Source organism: Typopeltis vanoorti, chromosome 2 (genome assembly GCF_054136105.1).
Source record: "Typopeltis vanoorti isolate ZY-2024b chromosome 2, IOZ_Tvanoo_1.0, whole genome shotgun sequence".
Taxonomy (NCBI): domain Eukaryota; kingdom Metazoa; phylum Arthropoda; class Arachnida; order Uropygi; family Thelyphonidae; genus Typopeltis; species Typopeltis vanoorti.
Window position 1 is genome coordinate 20867182 of NC_143550.1, and position 23038 is coordinate 20890219.

Sequence of the window (23038 nt, forward strand, 5' to 3'; positions counted from 1 at the left end):
GCTCTTCTGATGCTGTGACCAGGTACAATAATCTCCCATCTCTATTTCTCCTCCATCACATGCTTCAAGTAATTATCTCTTAGGAGGTGTATTAATTCCATTTCCTTCTGCTGTGTGATCTTTCTTCCTCCCAGTACATATCTTCATAGGTGAAGCCCCCCAGAATAATCACTTGACTGTAATCATTGTACTAATTTGGCGATGCATATCTTCCAGGTCCTCCGTGGAACTCCCTGACCTCTTTGCGAGTAAACTAGAAGTTTAATAAGTTGAATTTGTAACGGAGAGTAAATAAGTTTTGGAGTTAAAGAGATTATTTAGTGTTGAAGTAAAAGGGTTCTAATTTCATGCTAATGATTTTATAGATGGGTAGAGAAAGCAAAATTGTCATTTGATTCATGTATATTTCATATTAATATAAATAAATGTGTTTTAATTATTTGTTAAAAGAGTGCTGCCTGATCCTTTATTTTACAATGCACTGTTTCAAAAACAATCGGACTTGTGAGCGGAAAACAACTAAGGCATTAAAAGCGCAGTTTAATTACTTAAGAACCACAACTGTTTATGTAAACTTTGTTGAAGGAATTTACGCTAGTAAGAGAGATCTACCAGACGTTTTATTGAATCTTATGCCGAATATTGATATATTGGATGGCAGTCTTACAAATAAATTTTCCAGTGTTCATAGGCATATGACTAGTAAATACAGAAGGTGGATAAACATAGTACGAAGTAGAATAAGTAAGGAAGGTTACAAGAGAAAAAGCGTGCACTGCCAGTTAGTAATAAAGAATAAAAGAAGATATTACAATAATGCAGCAGACAGCTTTCATTTACAATCTCGCACTTCTGGCATCTATAGGCTGGAACACAGGACTCTGACCTTGAATTGGGACAGCTTTCCTGAACCCGGACCTAAATCAGAACGAAGACGAACTTATTCTGCCACACACACCGAATCTCGAATCTGCCTCTTCTTCTGTGTGACCTTCTGTCTGAAGACAATTAGCAAAACTCCGTTGCCATAACCCTCGTAACTTACATCGCAACTGCGTAACCTGCCTCACCGTAACCCTCTTGTGACTGCGTCGCTGTTTTCGTCATGTCTCAGCAACCCCCTTTTATCTGGCCCATTGACCTTGGGTTCTGCTACATTTTAATCCCTTGGGGATGTCCTGGGTCTGCACCCGTCACCTTTTTCCGTTGTTGCATTAAGGCGGGAAACCCCCGTACATATTTGACCCTCGTGATTGTAATTGCCCTAGGTCATTAGTTAATAAGATAATTCATCTGGAAATATCTTTGTCTAGAACTTTCTATTGACATAAATTATTACATATTTAACTTTCTTTGTTCTTTTTTTACAAAATTTTGGTGGTTACACCATTTAACAATTCACAAAAATTCATTTCTATATTACTAAGCTATAAAAGTTAGCTAATTAATCACAAGTACATTGAATAGAATTTCGTTTACCAGTAAAATCAGTATATAAGGTATTTTTGAACAAAAATCCTTCTGTAAACAATTTTACAGCAGTGTTAGGTCTTAGAAATTTGCTACAGATAATTTTATTTTGAAAATAAATATTTTTTAAAAATAAAAGCCAAACAAAAGTTATATTATGGAAATCTCGTAATAAAATTGCTTTAATTATCATGATGGAATTAGTTTGAGTGCAGAGCAGAAAGTTTGTCACAGATAGCTTAGTGGCATTGGTAATAGCTATCTATTACAAGTTGGTCTTACAATTGCCATTAAAAAAAATTTAAATCAAATATTTTTTTCCTTCATATCAGAACAGTTAAAAAACAAATCATATTATGATTTAATTTGTTTTTAATTTTTTCCAAATATTTGATTCAGTTCTTCTTTTGAAAAAGTTAATCCAATAAAATTAATTACACCTCTCGCTCACTCATTCACACACACACACACACACACCAATTCTCTCCATTGCATCAATGCATTGTTTATGCTATGCAGATTCTTCATTTGTTCAGTTGACATTATTTAGCTGAATTGCACTATGTAATTCCTGCCATGACTCAGAATGAACCTGCTAAAATTTAATTAATAATAGGATTTTATTTTCAATTTATGAGCCCATTTCAAGTTTATCAAACCATCTGTTCTCAAACCATCTGTTCTCAAAGCCCCCCCCCCCCCAAAAATGTCATATATACCTGTTTTCACAGTATATATGACATTACTGATTTCTAATGTCACAATATATGTTACATTAGAAATCAGTAAATTGGATGCTATTTTTGCTCTGCAGTAATTGAGTAATCTGAGTACTCTGTGATCTTTTATGTAAAACTTTTTTTAACCATTTAAAATACAGATATTCTTAAGAAGTAATATGTTACAAAATAAATTTGTTATTTGTAAACTAAAATTGAAAATTTTATTTTTAAATTAAACCAGATCATAAAAGTTTATTGTAGTTATATTTTAGCTTAAATTTTCGGGAAAACAGCATAATTACAATCAGTTAAGTCTGGTATTTTTGATGATAAATATTCTTATTTCTTTTTTGCTGTTGTTTCTATGTGATTAGGAAGTAAACAACAATGCTAAGAAATTTTTTCTTCAGCGCTGCATGCCAGTAGCAAGTCCTCCTGGTCCAGCCCATCACCAGCAACCACCTCGAATGCATACTCAAAGTCCGGTGATGGCTTTGCCACATCCTCAAATAGTGCCTGGTATGGGTCAGCCAATTTTTACTACAATGACCCCTCAATATGTCATGTCTCACACTCCTGTAAGTGTTTCTTTGACATCTCCATTTGGATCGGCAGCATCTCTTCCACAAGCACCAAGATTTCGGAAAAGTAAGCAGCCATATCTTTTGCTATTACATTTCAATGAAAATTTGTGTGTCTCAGTTATTGCATGCTATTAAAATCAATGGTTTGGCTCAGAAACGTACATTATCTTTGAGTGGATAAAAAAAGGGGAGAAATTACTGAAAATCATTGTGGATAATATTCAGTTAATTGTAGATATAGGTTAATTCATGTAAAATATTAAATTTGAAGCTGCATAATATTTTGATAAAAGGGAGTTATTTGGTTACCCCCACAGTTTGGGAAGTGCTGGACTAAAATACTCCACATCTGTCTCAAATAATCAAAACAACCCATAACGGTCTTTCCATAAAATACCTAGGAATAAGGTTGAAGATTTTTTTCCCCTGACATCTTTTCAGAGAGTTTTAAAATTAATAACAGCTTATTTCAGGATTGCTTAGTTTTTAATTCCCAACCTTTCTTCAATCATTGTTATTTTCAAATGAAAGAAATTATCTCGCCATATGTGCAAAAATTAAAAGGGGCTGAATTCGAAGCCCAAAAAAGTTGTTGGGGAGGACCAAAATAAATTGCAAATTTTTATGAGAGATACTCTTATTCAATGGCTATAAAGGAAAATTGGTTCCATTCTATTATTTTTCTCTCTCCAGCCTAGACAGCCTTTTGAAAATGAAAAAAACGCATCCCCCCCCCCTCATCTTGCAACATATTTAGTACATCTACCTATCAAGATAAATGTTTTAGGATTATGAATGGTGTGTCATGTGACAACAGCAAATGGGAGACTGAAAAATATATGAATGAATGACTAAAATTTAAAAAAAAAAAAAAATTAATATCTGCAGATACATAAAATATTGAATGTTATAATTGGAAGAACTCTAATTTCATCTTAATTTATTTCCATTTTTCAAAATTTATGCCTTCATTTTCAAGAGAGAATAATGCTTTGATAACTGAAGTGATAAAATAATATGGTCATGGGAGTAAACAGCTCCTTTCTAGTTACAATTAAGTATGGCATCAGAGGTTATTTCACCACAACTGAACTATTGTCTTATATAATGTTGTTTAAGGAAATTAATAATATAGATGATATAATAACAACATAAATTTACTTACCATTTACAATATTTTTCCAAAGATAAACTGGTATCTTTGGGAGAATAATACACCCATATCAATGCATGCAGGCACTATTTCAGTAAATGAGGCCTATAGCCCTAAAACTATGCCGCGTATTTATTGACACTGGTTGAGTGTTCTTGGCTGTAGAGCTGATTGTTTTCAGATGAAAGTTTCTCATATATGAGAAGCAGTTTGATGCAGCCATATTTGTTTAGGTTAGGATAGTTTGTGAGGGCAGAAGTAGATTCAGGGAAAAGCCTCTCAAGTGTACATTTGCTTTAGTATTCAGGGCATGATCTGCTAAACGTAAGCAGCCTAAGAAAAAGAATGGAAGTGGATATAGTTGTGGTACTCTATGTCTTAATGTTGCCTATCCTGCCTGTTTGGCAATGATAGAAAAGGTTACATCTGTAGGATACCTAATAGGTAAAAAAAGCAGAAGAATTTTTGAGGCATTAAAGAAGGAAGATGACACAAAGAAAATGGAAAAGTTGGTCCTTGGCGATCTGCTGTTTAGCAAAGCAAGAAATATTACCAGATATATAGAAATGTTTCAGAAAATTTGGAGAAAAGAGCCAAACTAATAACTACCTGCTGGATTTTTGTTCCGAAGATGGGCTAGTTATTACTAACACCGTTTTCCAATATAAAAATAGGGAGAAATTCATGTGAAGAGAATATGCAAGAAATAAACTAGTTGACTATATTATTGTTAATAGTGATATCTTCATGCTGGTTTTAGGACACAAAAGTATACAGAAGATTTGAAATTGGAAGTGATCACTATTTAGTTTTGAGTAGGATAAAAGTGAATAACATATTGAAAAGAAAAATGTATATAAAGTTTTAAAACAAATGAAAATTGAGCAGCTTTCATAAGGTGAACTGTAGACTTAAATACACAGATATCTTTTAAAAAAATGAAAGAATTTGAAAACAAGAATGAGAAACCTTGGAGATTCATTGGCAGCTGAAGAGAAAAACATTGATTGATTCTGCTAGAGAGGCATGTGATGAGGTTGTCCGCAAGAATAGAAAAATCAGAACTCCATAGTTGACTTGGGAAGTGGCAGCTAAAGAAAAGAAGAAAGCATATCAAAGTTCCTGGAACGTAATGATGGCACCATCTCTGGTTGTAATTTGCAGCCAATAACAGTTGCATTCTTATTTGTGTGGCTTAATGCAGCTGATATTATAAAAACCAAAAACATCAATTTCATATTATGTCAGACATGGACAGTAAAACTTGAAGAATGTAAAATTATCTTTAAATTCTTTAAAAGTTTTTTATTTCTTTTTTTGACATGTCCTGCAAAAAGGAATTAAGAAGCATTACTTTTTGTTAAATAAAAGGAATTTGTGCATATCAAAAAAAAAAAAAAACTGAAACAAAAAAATCTTATTACATTCCAAAAAATTTAAAACATGGAATTCCTTCTTAGAGAGAGTACAGAGAAAAATGTAAGAAAGTGAATCACTGTATAAAGGGTAGTTAAACAAGTCTTGGGAATTACTGAAAATAAAGAGCCAAAAGGCTTCACTTCGGCAATGTAAAATTATTCAAATTAAGTGGATATTGAATCCAACATTACTTCAGAGCCGAGTAGAGAAACTACAAGAGTTTCATGCCGATTATAAAGAAACTATAAAAGTTTCGGCAGGTATAAGTGTAAGCAAAACTTTGAGCTTCAGAGCTCTATTCAGCTCTGAAGTAATGTTGAATTCAATATCCACATAATTTGAATAATTTGACATCCCAAAAGTGAAGCCTTTTGGCTCTTTATTTTCAGTAATTCTTGGTGCCTTTCATAATGTGAATACCTTTTTTTTTGGCAACTTGTACAGTAAAGTATAAGTTCTGCATCACTCCAACCTGAGTATTTACATTCTGGGTCTGACTCCCACTGAAGAGACCTCAAATAAGGTCGAAACTGGTCTGGGTAGTGACCCCCCCCCCCATAATGTATAACATCATACATCTCCTAGGAGATGTGCTTTACATTATGGGAACTACTAAAGATAGTGATCGGATCTTACTCCACCTTTACTACGAGTTGCCACTGTCATGAAAGTTTTGCTTATGCTTGTACCCACCGAACGTTTTATAGTTTCTATATATTCTGCATGAAACTCTTGTAGTTTCTCTACTTGGCTCTGAAGTAATGTTGAATTCAATATCCACTTAATTTGAATAAAGTCTTGGGAAGATGGGTAAGAATGTAGAAGATAAATATCAGGAAAGTATCAAAATATTCTGGAGGCTATTGAAAAACAAACTTAGAAATCAAGAAAACTGTACTGTGAGAGGAATCAGAAGATAAAGGTGATATGAAAACTGAAGATAATCATACTCTAAATATCTCCAGTAATGACTTTGAAAGATTTCTAAATTAAACAAGCAGTGACAGCATGATGGTAGAAAACATTTAAGAGGAATGCAAGGGGTGCATACAATAATCTGACATTTATCCAACCAGAATGGGAAAGCAATTTGCCATTCTGATAATTGAAGTACAGTTACATGGTGCTGTGCTAGAAATTGATTGACACGTAAGGATCGGTTAAGTGAAGAATCGTTGGTTTGAAGATCAGATGTATCTTACTTGAGATAGAAAAAAGCCATCAAAACCTGAAATGTGGAAAGGCAGCTGGTGTAGATATTTGACTAGAAATGCTTAAATATGGCAGTATAAACGTTTTATACTGGATACGCTGTATAATTCAGAAGGCCTGATTAGAGGATTTGAATTCCAGATAATTGGAGTAGAGCTCTCCTACTCCCATGAGAACCAGGAGGCCTATTTGTAAAATGGGAAATAAAGCTAAATGTGAGAATTAAGAGGAATTTCTCTACTGAGTGTTCCTGGCATATTTATGCAAATATATATACTTAAAGGCCTCCGTAGCTCAGTCAGTGTAGACAGAGCATTTTGGCAGGAAAGACTTGAGTTTGATTCCTGTCAGTGGTGTTGAAGAACCTTTATCTGGTCTCTTTTGACTAAAGGTGAGTTATTCAATTTCATACAGGGGTAGAGGATTTTTTTCACCCAGAAAGTCAGGTTTTTCATCCCTCAGAACAGGTAAACCAGCCCTGTGAACACACATTTCTACAGACATAAGACACTCCTGGAATAAGGAGTAACCAATGTATTCCGTAGGATTTTGGTTCTGAATGCCTACATAATAAAAGTGTAGGTATATGCATGAGTGTAAATTAGGATAGGATAGATATACTTAAGAGTAGAATAAATTGTAGAAGAGGACCTTGGAGAAGAACAAACTGAGGTCAGGCCAAATAGAGATTATCAGGATCAGATTTTCAGTTGAGACTTGTAGTTGAGAAACCATGGGCATATTACAAGGATCTGTATTGAAGATTTGCAGATCTTGATAAAACATATGACAAGGTGCCAATAGAAAATCAATTCAAAACACTACAGTTCTATGTAAATGGAACATTATATTAGGGAATGCACTGAAGCACAGAATATTCGGCTGAAGATACAGAATTAAATTTTATAAACAAATGTATTTTTTTATATACACATTTATATACACATTTAAAACTGATAAGAAATTTGTGTATATTTTTTGTTCAAAACATTTGTTGATAAAATTTAATTAATTATGCTTCAGCCAAATATTCAACACTTTGGCCAAATTGCAGAATAAAGGAAGATTAAAAAATGTGTATAATAATACTTTACCTAATGATGTGTGTGTGTGTGTGTGTGTATATATATATATATTAATCGTGTGTATATATTAATCGTGTGTATATATATGTATATATATAAACTTATAAATTTGAAAGTTTTCAAAACTAACCAGAGAGCTTATGAGAATACGCTATTCAGCATTGGAGTTGTCTTAGCTTGCACTACTGAAAAGCTGCATGCTGTTAAAGCATCTGCATATTTTCCTTTTATTAGTTTTTTTTTTTTATTATGGTTTCCTAGCCTGACAGCTGTTTTGAATTGCTAGTTTTCATCAGAGATTAGGCAGGGCAGAAACCTTAAAGTAACAAGAGTCCTCATTTAATACTGAAGTAATTCTTTTTCGCTGTTTGCCCTGGTTCCCTGGCGAAAACAACGTGGGCCTTGTTTAACCAGGCGACGCCCCAGCTGGCATGAAATTTTGTCATGTTGTACCATCATTTTCTATATTTATATTCAGGAAATGACAATCAAGGAAAAGAAGGAGTAGCCATAGTATTCAACACAAAATACGAGGCTAATCTTCTTGAATGGCAGGCAGTCTCAAGTAGAGTGATGTGGGCAAATATCACAATGGGGAATTGGACAATGAGACTTATTTGTGCCTATGGTCCCACAGAAGGTTCTACTAAGGTAGAAGTGGAGGAATTTTTTGATGCTTTAGAAAAAGCAACTGACACGATAAAAAAGGAAAAATTGGTCCTTGTTGGGGATCTAAACAGCAGAGTAGGAAATGATTGTCACAAAAATACAAAAATACTTTGGGAAAATTTGGAGAAAAGAACAAAGCTAATAATAATGGCAAATACCTGTTGGATTTCTGCTCAGGACATGGACTGGTTATTACTAACATCATGTTCCAACATAAAAATGTGCACAAATTCACATGGAGAAAAGAGGCAAGCAATAAGAAAAGTCTCATTGACTATGTTATTGTTGATAGTGATGTTTTCTCCCTGGTACAGGACGCCAGAGCGTATGGATTTGAAATTAGAAGTGATCACTATTTAGTCTTGAGCAGGATAAAATTGAATTTCATATTGAAAAGAATAACATGTAAGAAAGTTTTAAAGCGAATAAAAGTTGAGCAGTTCTCAGATGTGAACTGTAGACTAAAATACACAAAGATTATTGAAGAAAAAAGTAAAGAGTTTGAGAACAGGAACCAAACCTTGAAGATTTAGTGGCAAGTTTGAAGAAAACCATAATTGATTCAGCCAGGGAGACATGTGGTGAGGTTGTCTGCAAGAATAGGAAATTCAGAACTCCATGGTGGACACAGGAAGTTAAAGAGACAGTGAAGGAAAAGAAAAAAGCATATCAAACGTTCCTACCAAATAAGTCAGCTTTTGCTCTTAGAGAATACAGAGACAAATGTAAGAAAGCGAAACACTGTGTAAAACTAGCTAAACAAAAGTCATGGGAGGACTTTGGCAAGAATATAGAAAATAAATATCATGGAGGTTGTTGAAGAAGCTTAGAAATGGAGGAAAGAGTTCTGTAAATGGAGTTAGAGATGATAAAGGTGACATGAAAACAGGAGAAAAAGATATCCTTGAAGTATGGAGTAATTACTTTGAAAAATTGCTAAATGAAACAAGCAGTGATAGCACAGTGGTAAAAAAACACTCAACAGGCATACAGTCAGGAATACATATCCATACTTGAAGTAGAAAAAAAGCCATCAAAGGCTATGTCGAAAGGCAGCAGGAGTAGATGATATTCGACCACAAATGCTGATGTATGGTGGTATAAAAGTCTTACAGTGGCTGCACTGCATATTTCAAAAAGCCTGGACAGAGGGACAAATTCCCGATGATTGGAGTAGAGCTCTAATAGTACCCATATATAAAAAGGGAAATAAAACTGAATGTGAGAATTACAGAGGTATTTCCCTACTGAGTGTTCCTGGCAAGATCTATGCAAGTATACTTGAGAAACGGTTGAGAAGAATTGTGGAAGAAAAGCTTGGTGAAGAACAAGCTGGATTCAGGCCAAATAGAGGCTGTCAGGATCAGATCTTCACTTTACGACAAATAGTTGAGAAAGCATGGGAATGTAACAAAGATCTGTATTTAAGTTTTGTCGATCTGGAAAAGGCATATGACAAGGTACCAAGAGAGAAGCTATTCAATACGTTGCAATTATATGGTGTCAATGGGGCATTATATCAAGCAATACTTAGTCTGTATTTGAGTTGTAAGTAGTTAGAATTGAAGGCAGTACAGGAAGATGGTTTAATTTTAAATCTGGTGTGAGACAAGGATGTACATTATCTCCTCTTTTATTCATTATCTATATGGATCACATTATGAAGTAAAGTGGTATTAAACATGATATCAAAATTACGGTGTTAATGTCAGCTCTTTGCTTTATGCGGACGATGTTATACTTCTAAATAAATCTGCTACAAGTCTGCAAGATTCTCTGACTAAATTGCATAACTGTTGTAATAGATATGGTATGAAGGTCAGCAATAAAAAGACAAAGACAATGAAAATAGGCAGAATCATTGAAAATGTCAACTGTGTTGTGAATGGAGAACCTATGGAACAAGTAAAACATTTGAGCTATTTAGGTACGATTTTTAGTGAAGATGGTAAATGAAATATAAAAATAGACAACAGAATCAACAAAGCTGGTATGGTGGGAAGTCGATTGAATAAATTCATATGGAATAAGAGAGAAATTAGTCGGAACACTAAATCAGCTGTATACAAGACAGTGTTCAAACCAGTTTTAACTTATGAATCTGAGAGCTGGGTCAGAAGTAAAACACTTGACCAAAGACTAGAGACCGCAGATATCAGAGTTGTTTTGAGAAAGATTAGAGGCATGAACAGATGGCATCAATGGCAATATCATATTAAAAACGAGGATATTAGGAAAGAACTTGACATTGTCAGCATCCAGGAATGGGTTAGCAGAGCTAATCTCAGGTGGTATGGTCACTTAAATAGAATGGGAATGAAAAGATTAGCAAAACAAGTGTTCTCTGCCAGGTTGTCAGGAAAACGACCCATAGGAAGACCAAGATATAGGTGGATTGATACAGTATAATGTGCCTTAGACGACAGAAATATAAGATCTGATAATGATAATATTGGAGTCTTGACAAGTAACAGACTGATTTGGAGGAAAATTGTAGATAGGAAGTTAGTAATGATGTAAATTTTTCATGTAGTACTATAATATCCTGTACACCCCTTGAGGGTACATGTCAGGAATTTGATGATAATGTAATTCTTTTTCAGAGAAAATGTATTTTCCCTAAGTGAACAGCAGTCGGCGCTTAAAAGTAATTATTAAAGAGCCTAAGTGTATTCATTTTGACATCGTAAAATAAACAGATCAATTCATATTTCACACTACTTAAACTTTGAAAGTTGTTGTACTGCAACTTCCAATGCCGAGGATTGCATCATCATAATATTTGACACTCTCCAAATTTCTGTATATATATTCGGATATGAAATAAGTGCATTTTTTGAATATCCTATTTCTGTTTATTTTCCATTGCAAAACTGAAGACTTTAAGTAATTGAACCAAGATGTTTCAATTTGAAATAAGTGAGATATGTTAATGGAGGATATTATGGATCCATACATAATTTATAGCCAAATATAGAGAAAAAAACTTAATCTTTCAAAAATTTACTAGAGTTTGTAAGAACAGAACCTTCTCATAAGCTTTATAGTAATTTTTTTTTAAAATGAGAAATTTTTCTAAATTTCTTATTTTCCATATTTTGCTATAAAATATAGATGACTAATATTGTCTATTACAGTATCTATGATATAAGACATATGATACTTCTTAGCTCTATAGTTTAAGATTTTATTATGTACCCAGCTTGAGATCACTTATGATAAATTTAGAATAAGTTTGGTCTTAGCAAAGAGAAGCTTATAAGGTCTTCGTTCACTTGTAATTTTTTTTTTTTTAACTTGGTCTATTTGAAGGCAGGTGAAACTTACTCAATGCGTTAATGAAAGGCAAATATACTCGTTGTGGATTAGAGTTCGTGTTGGTTAACTAGTGCAGCCAAGGCAACTCTGATTCCAGTCTTGTTCTCATAAGCTCTGGTAAATTTTCAAAGTTTCACTTTCTTTCCATGTTTGTCTATAAAATATAGATTGATCCATAATATCCTCTATTTCAATATAATAAAACTATCATTTAATTTAATAGAGAACATTGTATTTAAAAAACAATACAGCATAAAACTTAGAACAAAATATTGCACTTATTCTTCAAATAAAAATATTAACAGAATTTATTTTAAACTGTGAAATATGTAGAATAATTATGGGTTTAATAATCAAAACGAACATAACCTTTGCAGTAAATTATGATATAGGAAAATGAATTTCAGCCTTTTTTGGAGTAGCATACATTTGGTTTCTTAGGAAATATTTCCAACATCTGAAAACAACTTCAGGGAATAAGCTGGTAACTAGATCCGAAAGAAATTTCAGAAAATTTCTTTCTGATCTAGCTACAGATATAGCTTGGACACCTTTCTGTTTGTATAGTTGTATAATTGTATGGTCGTGCAAGATGAGGGGAGTTTGCATTTGTTATGACGCCGACTATCAGGAATTTTTCTTCTTCAGTCGGCAGAATACTAAATCATTCTACTTATTTGATTGAAGCTGAATATCTGAAAAACATGCCGAATTGGCTGAATACCAAAGCATAACTGAATATTCAATGCATTCCTATGTTATACTCAAATAATATATAGTCTATATTTGAATTGTAAGTCAGCAATTAGAATGGAGATGCAGAAAGATAGTTTGATGTTAAATCAGGTTTGAGACGAAGATGCACGTTATCTCTACTGTTATTTATCATCTATGTGGATCACATTATGAAGGAAAGTGGCATTAATCCTGAGAGTTCTTTGCTTTATGCAGATGATGTTATACTCCTAAATAAATCCTATACAAGTTCAGGATTGAAAATTGGCAATAAAAAGACAGACAATGAAAATAAGAAGAAACTGAAAACATCAACTATATCCTGAAAGCAGAACTTATAGAACAAGTAAAACATTTCAGTTATTTAGGTGCAATTTTCAGCAAAGATGGCAAATTAAATATGGAAATAGACAACAGAATTAGTAAAGCTAGTATTGCAGGAAGTCGAGTGAATAAATTTTTATACAATAAAAGAGAAATTAGTCAAAACACTGAATTAGCTGTATGCAAGAAAGTGTTCCAACTGGTTTTAACATAGGAATATGCAAGTTGGATTAGAAGTAAAACAGTTGAACAAAGACTGGGTATCACAGACATGACAGGTCTGTGAAAGATTAGGGAAGTGAACAGATTGCATCAGTGGCAATATCATATTAAAAGATGAGGATATCAGGAATGGACCTGACATGTTATGGTCACTTACGCAGAATGAGAGAGGAAAGATAATCAAAGCAAGTTCTTTTTTTGCTAGGATGGCAGGAAAAAGACCTAGAGGAAGACTAAGATCTAGGTTGATGGATATAATAAGTGCCTTAGAAGAGAGGAATAGAAGAACTGATAATACTAAAATCTTGACAGGTAACAGACTAATTTGGAGGGAAATTGTTGATAGGAAGTTAGTAATGATATAGCTTTTACGTGCAGCACTATTACAATATCCTGTGCACCTCCTGAGGATACATATCAGGAAATTGATTATGATAAAATGTGAAAATGACTGTATCCATAGTTTGCTAACGCATGGAGTAAACTTGATGGAAGGATTTATATAACTTGGATGACCTGTGTTTGAATGGATTTGGGATTAGAAATCTTGAGAAAGTGAAGTTAGGAAAACCAGAATATTAAGAGGGGAAGCAGGTAAACATTGTTCCAGGCAATCTAGAAGTTAGTAAGTTTGAGTGATCACATAATGCTGAATTTAGCTTTCCAGGTTCTTAACTTTAGTGGACTAAGCAACACGTGGTGTAAAGGAGGTTGTGGGATAAAGGGGTATTGCAGTTTATGTGGATTAATGTCAGAAGTATTCAGAATAAGAGTGAGAAGGTTTTCGCATTGGTTAGCTCAACTTGGCCAAAAGTTATAGGCATTAGTGTGACTTGGTTGACTGAGAATGATATAGCCATATCAAAGGATATACTATCATCAGAGAGGACAGAAGGAACAGGATGGGGAGAGGTTTTGCTAATGATAGCAGAAGAATTGAAGCCCAAAAGAGTACAAGGAGGAATAGAGATGCATTAAGCAGTTCATTTGAATCAATCTGCTGTGAGATAAAGACCAACAGGATGAAATATATAATTGGTTGCTGTTATAATTCAGGGGTATAAGGGAGAATGTAAGTTACATGCATTGCAAATTAGCATGATGAGATCTGGTTGAGTAATTACTAAGGTGGATTTCAACTATGGGGATATAGATTCTGAGGAAGAATGGTCACAGGGAGGGAAGGAAGTGGCATTTATACAGCTGCTGAGAGATAATTACCTGAGGCAGCATGTAATGGAGGTGGGGACAAGGTTTGAGAGTTCCAGATGTGGTCATAGCATCAGAAAACTTCTTAACTTTCTGTCAAGAAGGGATACGTGTTTGGAATTACAAAGCACGTGATTATGACAAGCTGAAGTGTCAGCTTTTAACACTGTCATGGAATAAGAATTTGGAGGGAAGAGACAGTGGCAGTGCATGGGAGATGGTCAGTGGGTGTTTGCAGAAAGCATTATCAGACTATATACCCAGATTCAGAAGGATAAATCAGGTAGGAGTTAGATTTATGAATAACATCATTAAGAATCTGTTGAAGAAAAACAAAGAAAAAAGAAGAAGAAAAAGAAAATGAAGAAGACAAAGAAAAAAGTGGTGGAGGGAATTCAAAGAAAAATAGTGATCAGCATGCCCATAAGTAGCACGAGGTACAGACAAGAAGAGTGATCTGTATGGTAAGAAAGGCAAAAGCTATTTGTGAGAGAAAGATAACTGAGGCCAAAAGAAATCCTGTAGTTATTTAGGCAGTTGAAACTGTGACAAGTGATAGAACAAATGGCTATGGAAGGTGCATTTCAAAAAGTGCTGATGGTAGGGAGGTAACAAAAGCAAACCAAATGGTTGAATTACTGAGTGATCATTTTGCAACATCTAGCTCTTGATGTTGCAATGTGACCGACTGATGGGACAATAGAGGTTGAAGAAATGGTGGTGCATAGAATATTGCACAACTTCAATGCAAACATGGCCACGAAATTAAATAGCTTATCGGCCGGTGTATTACGAGAATGTGCATGGGAATTATCAGCTCATCTGATCAAGCTGTCAGATGAGCTGATAAAAGAAGACTTCAAGCAAGTTGCATGTTATAGGCCAGTTGGCATCTCAGGAGTGGTGGTTAAGGTGTTGGAATTATTGGTAAAAGACAGAATTCAGGACTAGATGGATAGGACTAGGATACTTTATAAAGAGCAACATGGTTTTGTAAAGAGTATGTCTTACCTTAGTAATTTGCTTACTTTTTATAAACAGAGTTGGATAAGGGAAATGGCTACTCACTGAAACTGCTGGACTTCATAAAGGCATATGACAGAATTCCACATCGAACTCTGTTGCATAAATTGGAGCAATTGGTGATGGGTATGAATCTGGAGATCGGGATTAGAGGGTGGCTGATGGACAGATATCAAAGAGCGGTTTATGGAGGAGTTGAGTCCAGGTGAAGGCAAATGACTAGTGGTGTGCCTCAGGGCTTAGTACTTGGTTCTCTGTTGTTTAATTCCTACATCAACGATATAGGAAATGATCTGACTGGAAATAGACATGCAGATCTATTCACCTGGATTATGTGTGGATGAAGAAGTGGTGGATCCTTTTAGTGCATCTCAGCTTCCCAGTATTCTAATTTTATCAACTATCAAATCAGATACTAAGAGGAGTCAGATGTTATAAAACTTAGTCTCTCTATGTTAGCATTGCTAACTTAAAGAGAGAGATAAGAAGAGTTGGCAGGTTTACAGTACAGAGAAGACTGGACAGTTTTAACAATAAACCGTTCACATTAGGATTGGAAACTCGAAATGTTTTCAGGAGAATCCGGGTGGAAGGTATAGAACAGCTGCTTCACCTATAGCAAACTCATAGGGACAACTGATATAGTTCATTTTATCTGCTGGATAGTGTCCTGTTTGTTAGATAGAATCAATTCTTTTTTTTTTTTAGCAAATTGTCTAATAAAAAGATAAAATATGTTTTAATCAGATAGTTTGCTAAGAAAATTTCTTTTAATTCAAACTCCCCAGACACTTTCAATAGTCTGTCATAGTGAGCGAGTCTGTAATAATGATATTTCCTATATTAAACGTTGACTGTTGTTAGCTTAGTATACTGAAGTTCCTGTTGTAAGAGAGCTTTAGTGGAGCATTATATATGTGCATGGGGAACCAAAATTTTAACAGTGCAAGACTTCTTTTGGAAGATGGTAATGGGAGGTAGCATCATTATATTTTCCTGTGCTAGTTTATCTGTAGACAACTACGAATTCGTCGGGCTGTTTTAGAGTAAGCACATCAATGTCCTCAAATCAAAATTTTAGGGTGAACTTGATTCTTTCATGAATTTTGAGTTTTTGACCATCTCCAAGCCCAGAGGACTCTTATAAAGCTTGAGTTCATAGATTTTTCCAGGACAGCTGAATAATTTCAACTAACACAATTTGTTTCAGTGCTATGTTTCTAAAAAGTGTTCTATGCTATGAAAGTGGTAGTTGAATCCAGCAAATATCTAAATTCATAGTTTATCTGTCCTAAGATGGTGTTACAAATAAATACCACCAAAATGACATGCAAGGTTGCCAATATACAAGCCTTCCTGCACATCTTAATTTCATTTACTCTAGAAAACAGAACATGCTTTATATTGACTTTCTTGTACATTATTAAAATAGGTCAAACAAAAATTCCTAATGATGGGAAAAAAAATCTTTCTGTACAAAAAACACCAGGAGTGGAAGAAAATAGTAAACAAATTATTTAAATTATTGTACCAAACTAGTTATTCTAAAGCAGTGATTCTCAACTTATGGGGCACACCCCCAAAGGGGGGTGCAAAATACCTGAGGGAGATACATGAAGAAAGTGGAAATCAAAGGAAAAACTACTTTATTGAAACAGAAACATTTAATGAAACTATTTATTGACATAAAAACAATATAAAAACAAAAACATAAAATACATTCTGAAAATAAAATAATAAAATGTATAAAATCAACTGTATTGAATAAGGTAGACAATAAAACTAAACAATAACAATGAATCTAAAAACTAGTGGCTTCCTTGGGCCTGTTGTGGAGCAAAGCTATTCATACGGTGGTGATACATTGAAAATTGACACTCTTAGTTCTCTTTCTATATTTAGCTGAGATCTATATTTTGTTTTTAAGGCAGTTCAGAAAACAGTCTTGATTTTAAGGGTCTCATTTTTATATAATTCAACACTGTTATAACTGTTGTTAACACAATGTTTAGACCAAGACCCATTTCCTTTGTGGCAGAGCTTCTCAATGAATCATGCAATGTGTCCAAATACATTGTGGGGATTTTTCCCTCACAAAGGGCTTGTAAACTTTTAAACCTTCCAGACATAACTCAAGCACCATCAGTACAAATTCCGACACAATTTTTCCAGTATGTTTGCATTGCATATAAAAAGTCCAATATTTTTGAACAATTTAGGTGCTGTGGCACTTCTTTCTATTGGTTTACAAAAAAATTACTCTTCGACTGCTGATAATCCATCACAAAATCGAACATAAGCAATTAAATGACAATCCTTGTTGCTGTCTGTTGCCTATCAAGCTGAATTGAGAAGAATTGGTCACAAAGCTTCAACAAAAGTTTTTGCTGCATATCTTCACATATATCACCAATTCACCGAGTAACAGTATCATTTGATAGAGGTATGCACTATAATTGTTTAGTAAAACTTTCTCCAAGCATAGTTTCTACAATATCCATTGCAGCTGGTAGAATTAGGTCTTCAGATAGTGTGCTGCTTTTTGCACATAGCTGTTTTATTTTTATATGCAACTTGCTAGTAAAGCTTTTTCATTTACAGACAAAGCTTTTTTAATGCTAGATTTTTGCTTTTCAAAACATTTCAGTTTGTCAGCAAAGACCTCTCAAGATTTGGTAACATACTCCTTATGAAGTGTTTCCAAATATCTTTTAAGTTTATTCGGTTTCATGCTATGCCACAATTTTCAAACAAATAACACACAATGGTCTTTCTTCATCATTTACTTCAATCATTGTAAAACTGAAATCTAAATATTCTGCTGCATATTTTCTTGATTTTACTTTCGGAGTGATATTCTGTGAACTTGAATTTGTTGATGTCGATGCTCCACAGTTGTCAGATGTCTGCTTATGTCCAATTAAAAATATATCAATTTTTCTACACTAGAAAAGATTGTTTTTATACAGTGTGTCACAGTCATTAGGAATAGGAGTAAAATAATGCAGACCATCAACTACTCACTGTTGGTCACTATTGCAGTGTTACTGCCATCTTGCCTTTTTAAGTCTTATTTATACTCTCAGAAACACTTCCAGAACATTTGAGACTTCCTGTGATGAAATTATGAATGTTTCTGAAAGGCCGATATGATTCAAGAATCTGTGCAGTGATGCTAGATCTATACAATTTTCAAAAGATTTGATGACATATTTAAATTTGTATGAATATTTAAAAAATTTAATTAATTCCTAGTTTTTTTTTTTTTGCTAACTTTTATGGGTTTTATAGTGTCTCAACATAAGAATTTTAAGGGGGAAAGGTGGGGGGGGGCATCACAAAAACTAATATTAAAAAATGGAGCACACGTGATAGAAGGTTGAGAAACACTGTTCTGATGGAATTTTAAGTCGAAATGTTTACAGAAAAATTTTATTAGAAAACCCTCATGCACGAATTTTTATATTCATTTAATTATAATGGCATGATACAGTACCATTTAATCTTACAGTATTACCATGAATTCATTAATTTTGCTAAATTTATGTCCTTTACATGTAAAAAAAATGATGTCTTCATCTGAGGACATCATGTACTAACGCCAACAGACATATTTCTATGGAAGTGATTTAGACTAAGGAATTTATTTTCATTGAAAGACATTACAAGTATGACAAAACAGATTATAAACAATTTGAGTTCAGTCACAGTAAGTGCTAAATTATATTTGCCTTTACAGCATGCATACAGATTAGTTTGTTTCACAATTTCATCCATCAATTCATCTGGAAACAGCTGTGAAAAATAATCTACAGGGCTCTCTCTGTGAATATTTACTTGTTTTCCTCTAAACTGTGGGTTCAGTACCAGCAAAGGGATTATCTTTCTCACTAAACCACACTGGTTGTCTCTGCAATGGCATATGACCAGCAACAGCTGTATTTTGCACACTAGCTGGACTTTGAACGTTGTGAGTCTGACCAACAGGGGAAGAACACTGAACATAGGATCATCATCAGAATCACTCAGCTACAAACCATCTTCAGATTCCTCCAACAGTTTTTCAATCTCCTCTTTAGTAAGTCTCTTGTGGTAATAGGCCTTTTTTATGCCTGATGGACCTGGCTTTTGGTTATCCATCTGTAAAAGAGATGATAATGCCAATTAACACACTTACTATTCATTTATGTTTGCAAAAATAAAAATAAATAAAATTATAAAAATATTGTACAAGAACTTTCTAGCCTCAAACTATTTGCTGCATAGATTACCTTACAACATATTATCTTCATGTGAGGACAGGTTGTTTTCAAGTTCGTTTTATGAATATGGTAATAAACATGAAAAAATTAAATATTTACACTTCATCTACAAGGTATAACAATATATAAAACCATACTAACCTTTTCAGAAGACTTATAAAATTCAAATCAACAAAACAGCAGTTTTTCACTTCCTCCTTGGTACGATCATGCACTGCAGAGAGAGAGATTGTTATTTCTGTAATTCTGTTGAAACTCCTGCCATCTGGTGTGGTCTCTAAGAACATTTTGGTCTCCTCATATGAGGGCTACATACAGGAGCACTAAATTATGAATGAATAATTATTATGAGGGAAAATATGTGTCCTCATATGAGGCCCTTATGCATGAGAGGGTTAATTGCATTCTGAAATCATGTTTTAAAGCTACAGAATTTGTAGCGAAGCATTTAATTGATATTTTTGTGGTCCACGAGTAATTTTTGCATTTGCTAGAAAAAAAATTTAGTAATTTAATAGTATTAGAATGTAGTTGAGTAAATAATACATATAAATCAATTGAAAGTGCAGTTAATACTGTTAATACTATTTGTTGCATATCAGTCATACATCTGTGAAAATGTCCATTTTCCCATTTCTTAATTCATCCCTGGGACCAATGTTCCCTCTAAGCTGTGTGCATGTGCACACGTTTTACAACTAGCACAGAAAGCAAAAAATATGCGCACACTAGATTTTCAAGATGAAATTAAAATTTATTAATTAAAGAAGTTCCACTTAAACATTAACCTATAAATTCTTCAAAAAATGCGGTAACTCGGCAACATTCAAGCCTATAACCTCTCATTTTTTATTACATTCTCGAAGTTGCACAAAACTTATAAATTATTAACTGTAATCCTATTTGAGGCTAGCGATTTGTTGCCAAAGTGAAAGGGGTGTGGCTTAAATGTGTAATTTTTAAGTAGCATATAGAATGGCGCGCGGTTTGTTTACATCAGGCTTGACTCATGGAAAATTTCCAAACGTGATTGGCTGATCAAATTAGTTCAAGATCATGATGAATTAAAACAATGGTTTCATAATTTTAATAAAAATAATTAAATACTTTTAAAAACTTAAATTAGAGTACAATTAAAAATATTGTAGCGTTTCAAAATTCTCTAATTTTTAAAAGGAATTTTAAAATAGTAGACTAAATAACATTCGTGTACACACATTGAGATTCAACCAAGTTAACTAAATCTAGCCTCTAGACATATCTTTTAGCTCTTGTGTTGCCCTCAGTAATGTTTAGTGTGGTTCAGCTTTTGCCTTGCCAAGTTATACAGTGAATAGTGTACATTTGTAAATTTATAAAAACAATAAAAAACATTCTTCAAATAACAAAATTGCAAAAAAAACTGATGCACCATGTCAAATTCAAAGGAAGCAAAAGTTGTGAAGCAAAAACGAACTGCTAGCTGCTTTAAAAGTGAACGGCTGGATGACATATTGAAAACTGCTACACCAAAAGCTCATGAGTTGATAAACATTCAGCTGCATGAGATATTTATGCATGATGCTACAATTGGTGTTTGTATTTATTGTCGTGATGCAAAGGTTGCTGGGGATTTTGCTAATGGGAAGAAGTTTGATGTCACTTGGAAGTCGGACTTTTTGAAATGCCAATTGACAAGTAAAATACATCTGGATGGTGTACACAAACTTGGGCAACAAAATTGTTCATTGCCAGCTACAGGAGTACTGCGTATGCTACGTGAAAGTTCAGATGACCGAGAGAGAAAACGATCAAACCCAGAGCAGATTAAAGTTCTTATTGACAGTGTCTTATTAGTTGTTAAGATGAATAACTCCTTACTTTCAGTTCAACATATTAATGAACATATGGAAAAGTATGTTCAACTCCCAGACAGCTGGCGAAGCAAAAATTATGCGTTTTGAATTTCTGGAAACAATCAATTTAATTGTTGAAAATGACATGTTTGAGCAAATTGCATCTGCAAATTTCCACATCTTAACCGTTGATGAAAGCACTGATATAACTGTTAACAAATGTCTCATTCTCTATTTTAAGTTTAGACCTAAAGATTGTAATGAATATAAAACATATTTCGGCAGAATAATTCAGTTGCAGGCATGTGATGCCTCCTCCATTGTGTTAGCTATTAAACAGTTTTATCAAAAAAAGAAGCTTGATCTCCAAAAAAATGGTGATGTTTACCCCTGATGGAGCTGCAGTGATGCTGGACAAAGTTAATGGTGTTGCTGCAAAACTTAAATTAGAAGTTTCACATCTTGTCCAGCAACACTGTGTAGCTCATCGTGAGGATCTGTGATACGTGGAAGGAAATTAAACTAATCAGAGATATTAATACATTAATGAGAACAGTGTACACACTCTTTTTTTGTTCCACAGTGAAAAGACATGAATTTAAAGAAATTGTTGAGGAGTCTGAAAATGAAGCTATTGCCTTCAGACGACTCAATGAAGTGCGGTGGCTATCCAGACATTTTGCATTACAGGCAATAATAAGCAACTATCAGGGACTGATCACATATTTTGAAAAAGACAAATCAAATGATCCTGTGGTTAAATATTGTCACAATAAATTAACTAACGTGACATTCAAAGTAACTGTTAATGTTTCAAGTGATGTTTTTGAAGAAATGGCTTCACTGTGCAAAATTTTACAAAGGGGTAACCTTACACCACTAGTCAGTCATCATTTTGCCAGAGGGAAGATTAACAAAATCAGGAATCAGTATTTAGAAGGTGATGCTTGCTGGAGTGGCAGAGTAAATGCTTTACTTAAACAAGAAGATACTGAACCAGTGGATACTAGGCCCTGTTAAATTTTATAAATTGTTTATGTGCACATTTAGAGGACAGATTCCCTGAGAATGAGATACAAGAATGGTCAGTGTTTGATATCTCCTCTATTTCACATTGTGATTTCTCATTTGGTAGTGAACATGTTAATGCCCTTTGTCTTAAATATCATGATTTTCTGGATGATACTACAGAAATAATTAGTCTGTTTAACGATTTCAAATTTTCTGTACAATAAAAAATTAAATGCAAAATGATATCAAATTTTACACAAATGGTTTTATTTTCTCTTCAAAATGAGCAGTTTTGTGATTTGGCAAAGTTGATGGATATTGGAGGAACCTTCCTTGCATCTAGTGCAGACTGTGAGCGAACTTAGAAACCGTTTAGGAGAATGTCATTTGGATATGCTAATGAGAGTGAAAAATTACCAATTATATGGAACTTCAATTAATTTAGATAGTGTGTATAAAGAGTGGGTGAATGCCAAAGACAGAAGAGAAAAAAAATAAAGAGATAGAAGCTAGAACTAAACAAGATGAGAATTAGTAATTGGAATATTTTATTATCTATGTTTAGAGTTATTTGCAAAGTTAGAAAATTTAATTAAAGGCCATCAGTCACTAGTGTTATCTTTTTTTTTACTTTATTTCTTACTTCTAATCAGATCAATATTAAATACATATAAAATATTTATGTTAGCTCTGTGATTGATGTCACACAACTTACTTGCTGATGGTAATAATACACTCACTTAGAATGCTATCTAGTACAGTCGATATCGTGTTGGCCTCGCATG

General features: G+C 33.8%; 1 protein-coding gene across 4 annotated transcripts in view; it reads left to right on the plus strand.

The window, feature by feature from the left end:
- The window catches only part of LOC150108866 (uncharacterized), a 377690-nt gene that overhangs the window by 306362 nt on the left and 48290 nt on the right, over positions 1-23038 (plus strand). For 3 of the 4 annotated variants that reach the window (XM_090403872.1, XM_090403896.1, XM_090403887.1), the window contains exon 13: positions 2567-2840. In XM_090403872.1, coding sequence (XP_090259998.1) covers positions 2567-2840 — 274 coding nt within the window. The remainder of the gene's footprint in view (positions 1-2566; positions 2841-23038) is intronic. The other variant, XM_090403879.1, reaches the window with a different exon arrangement.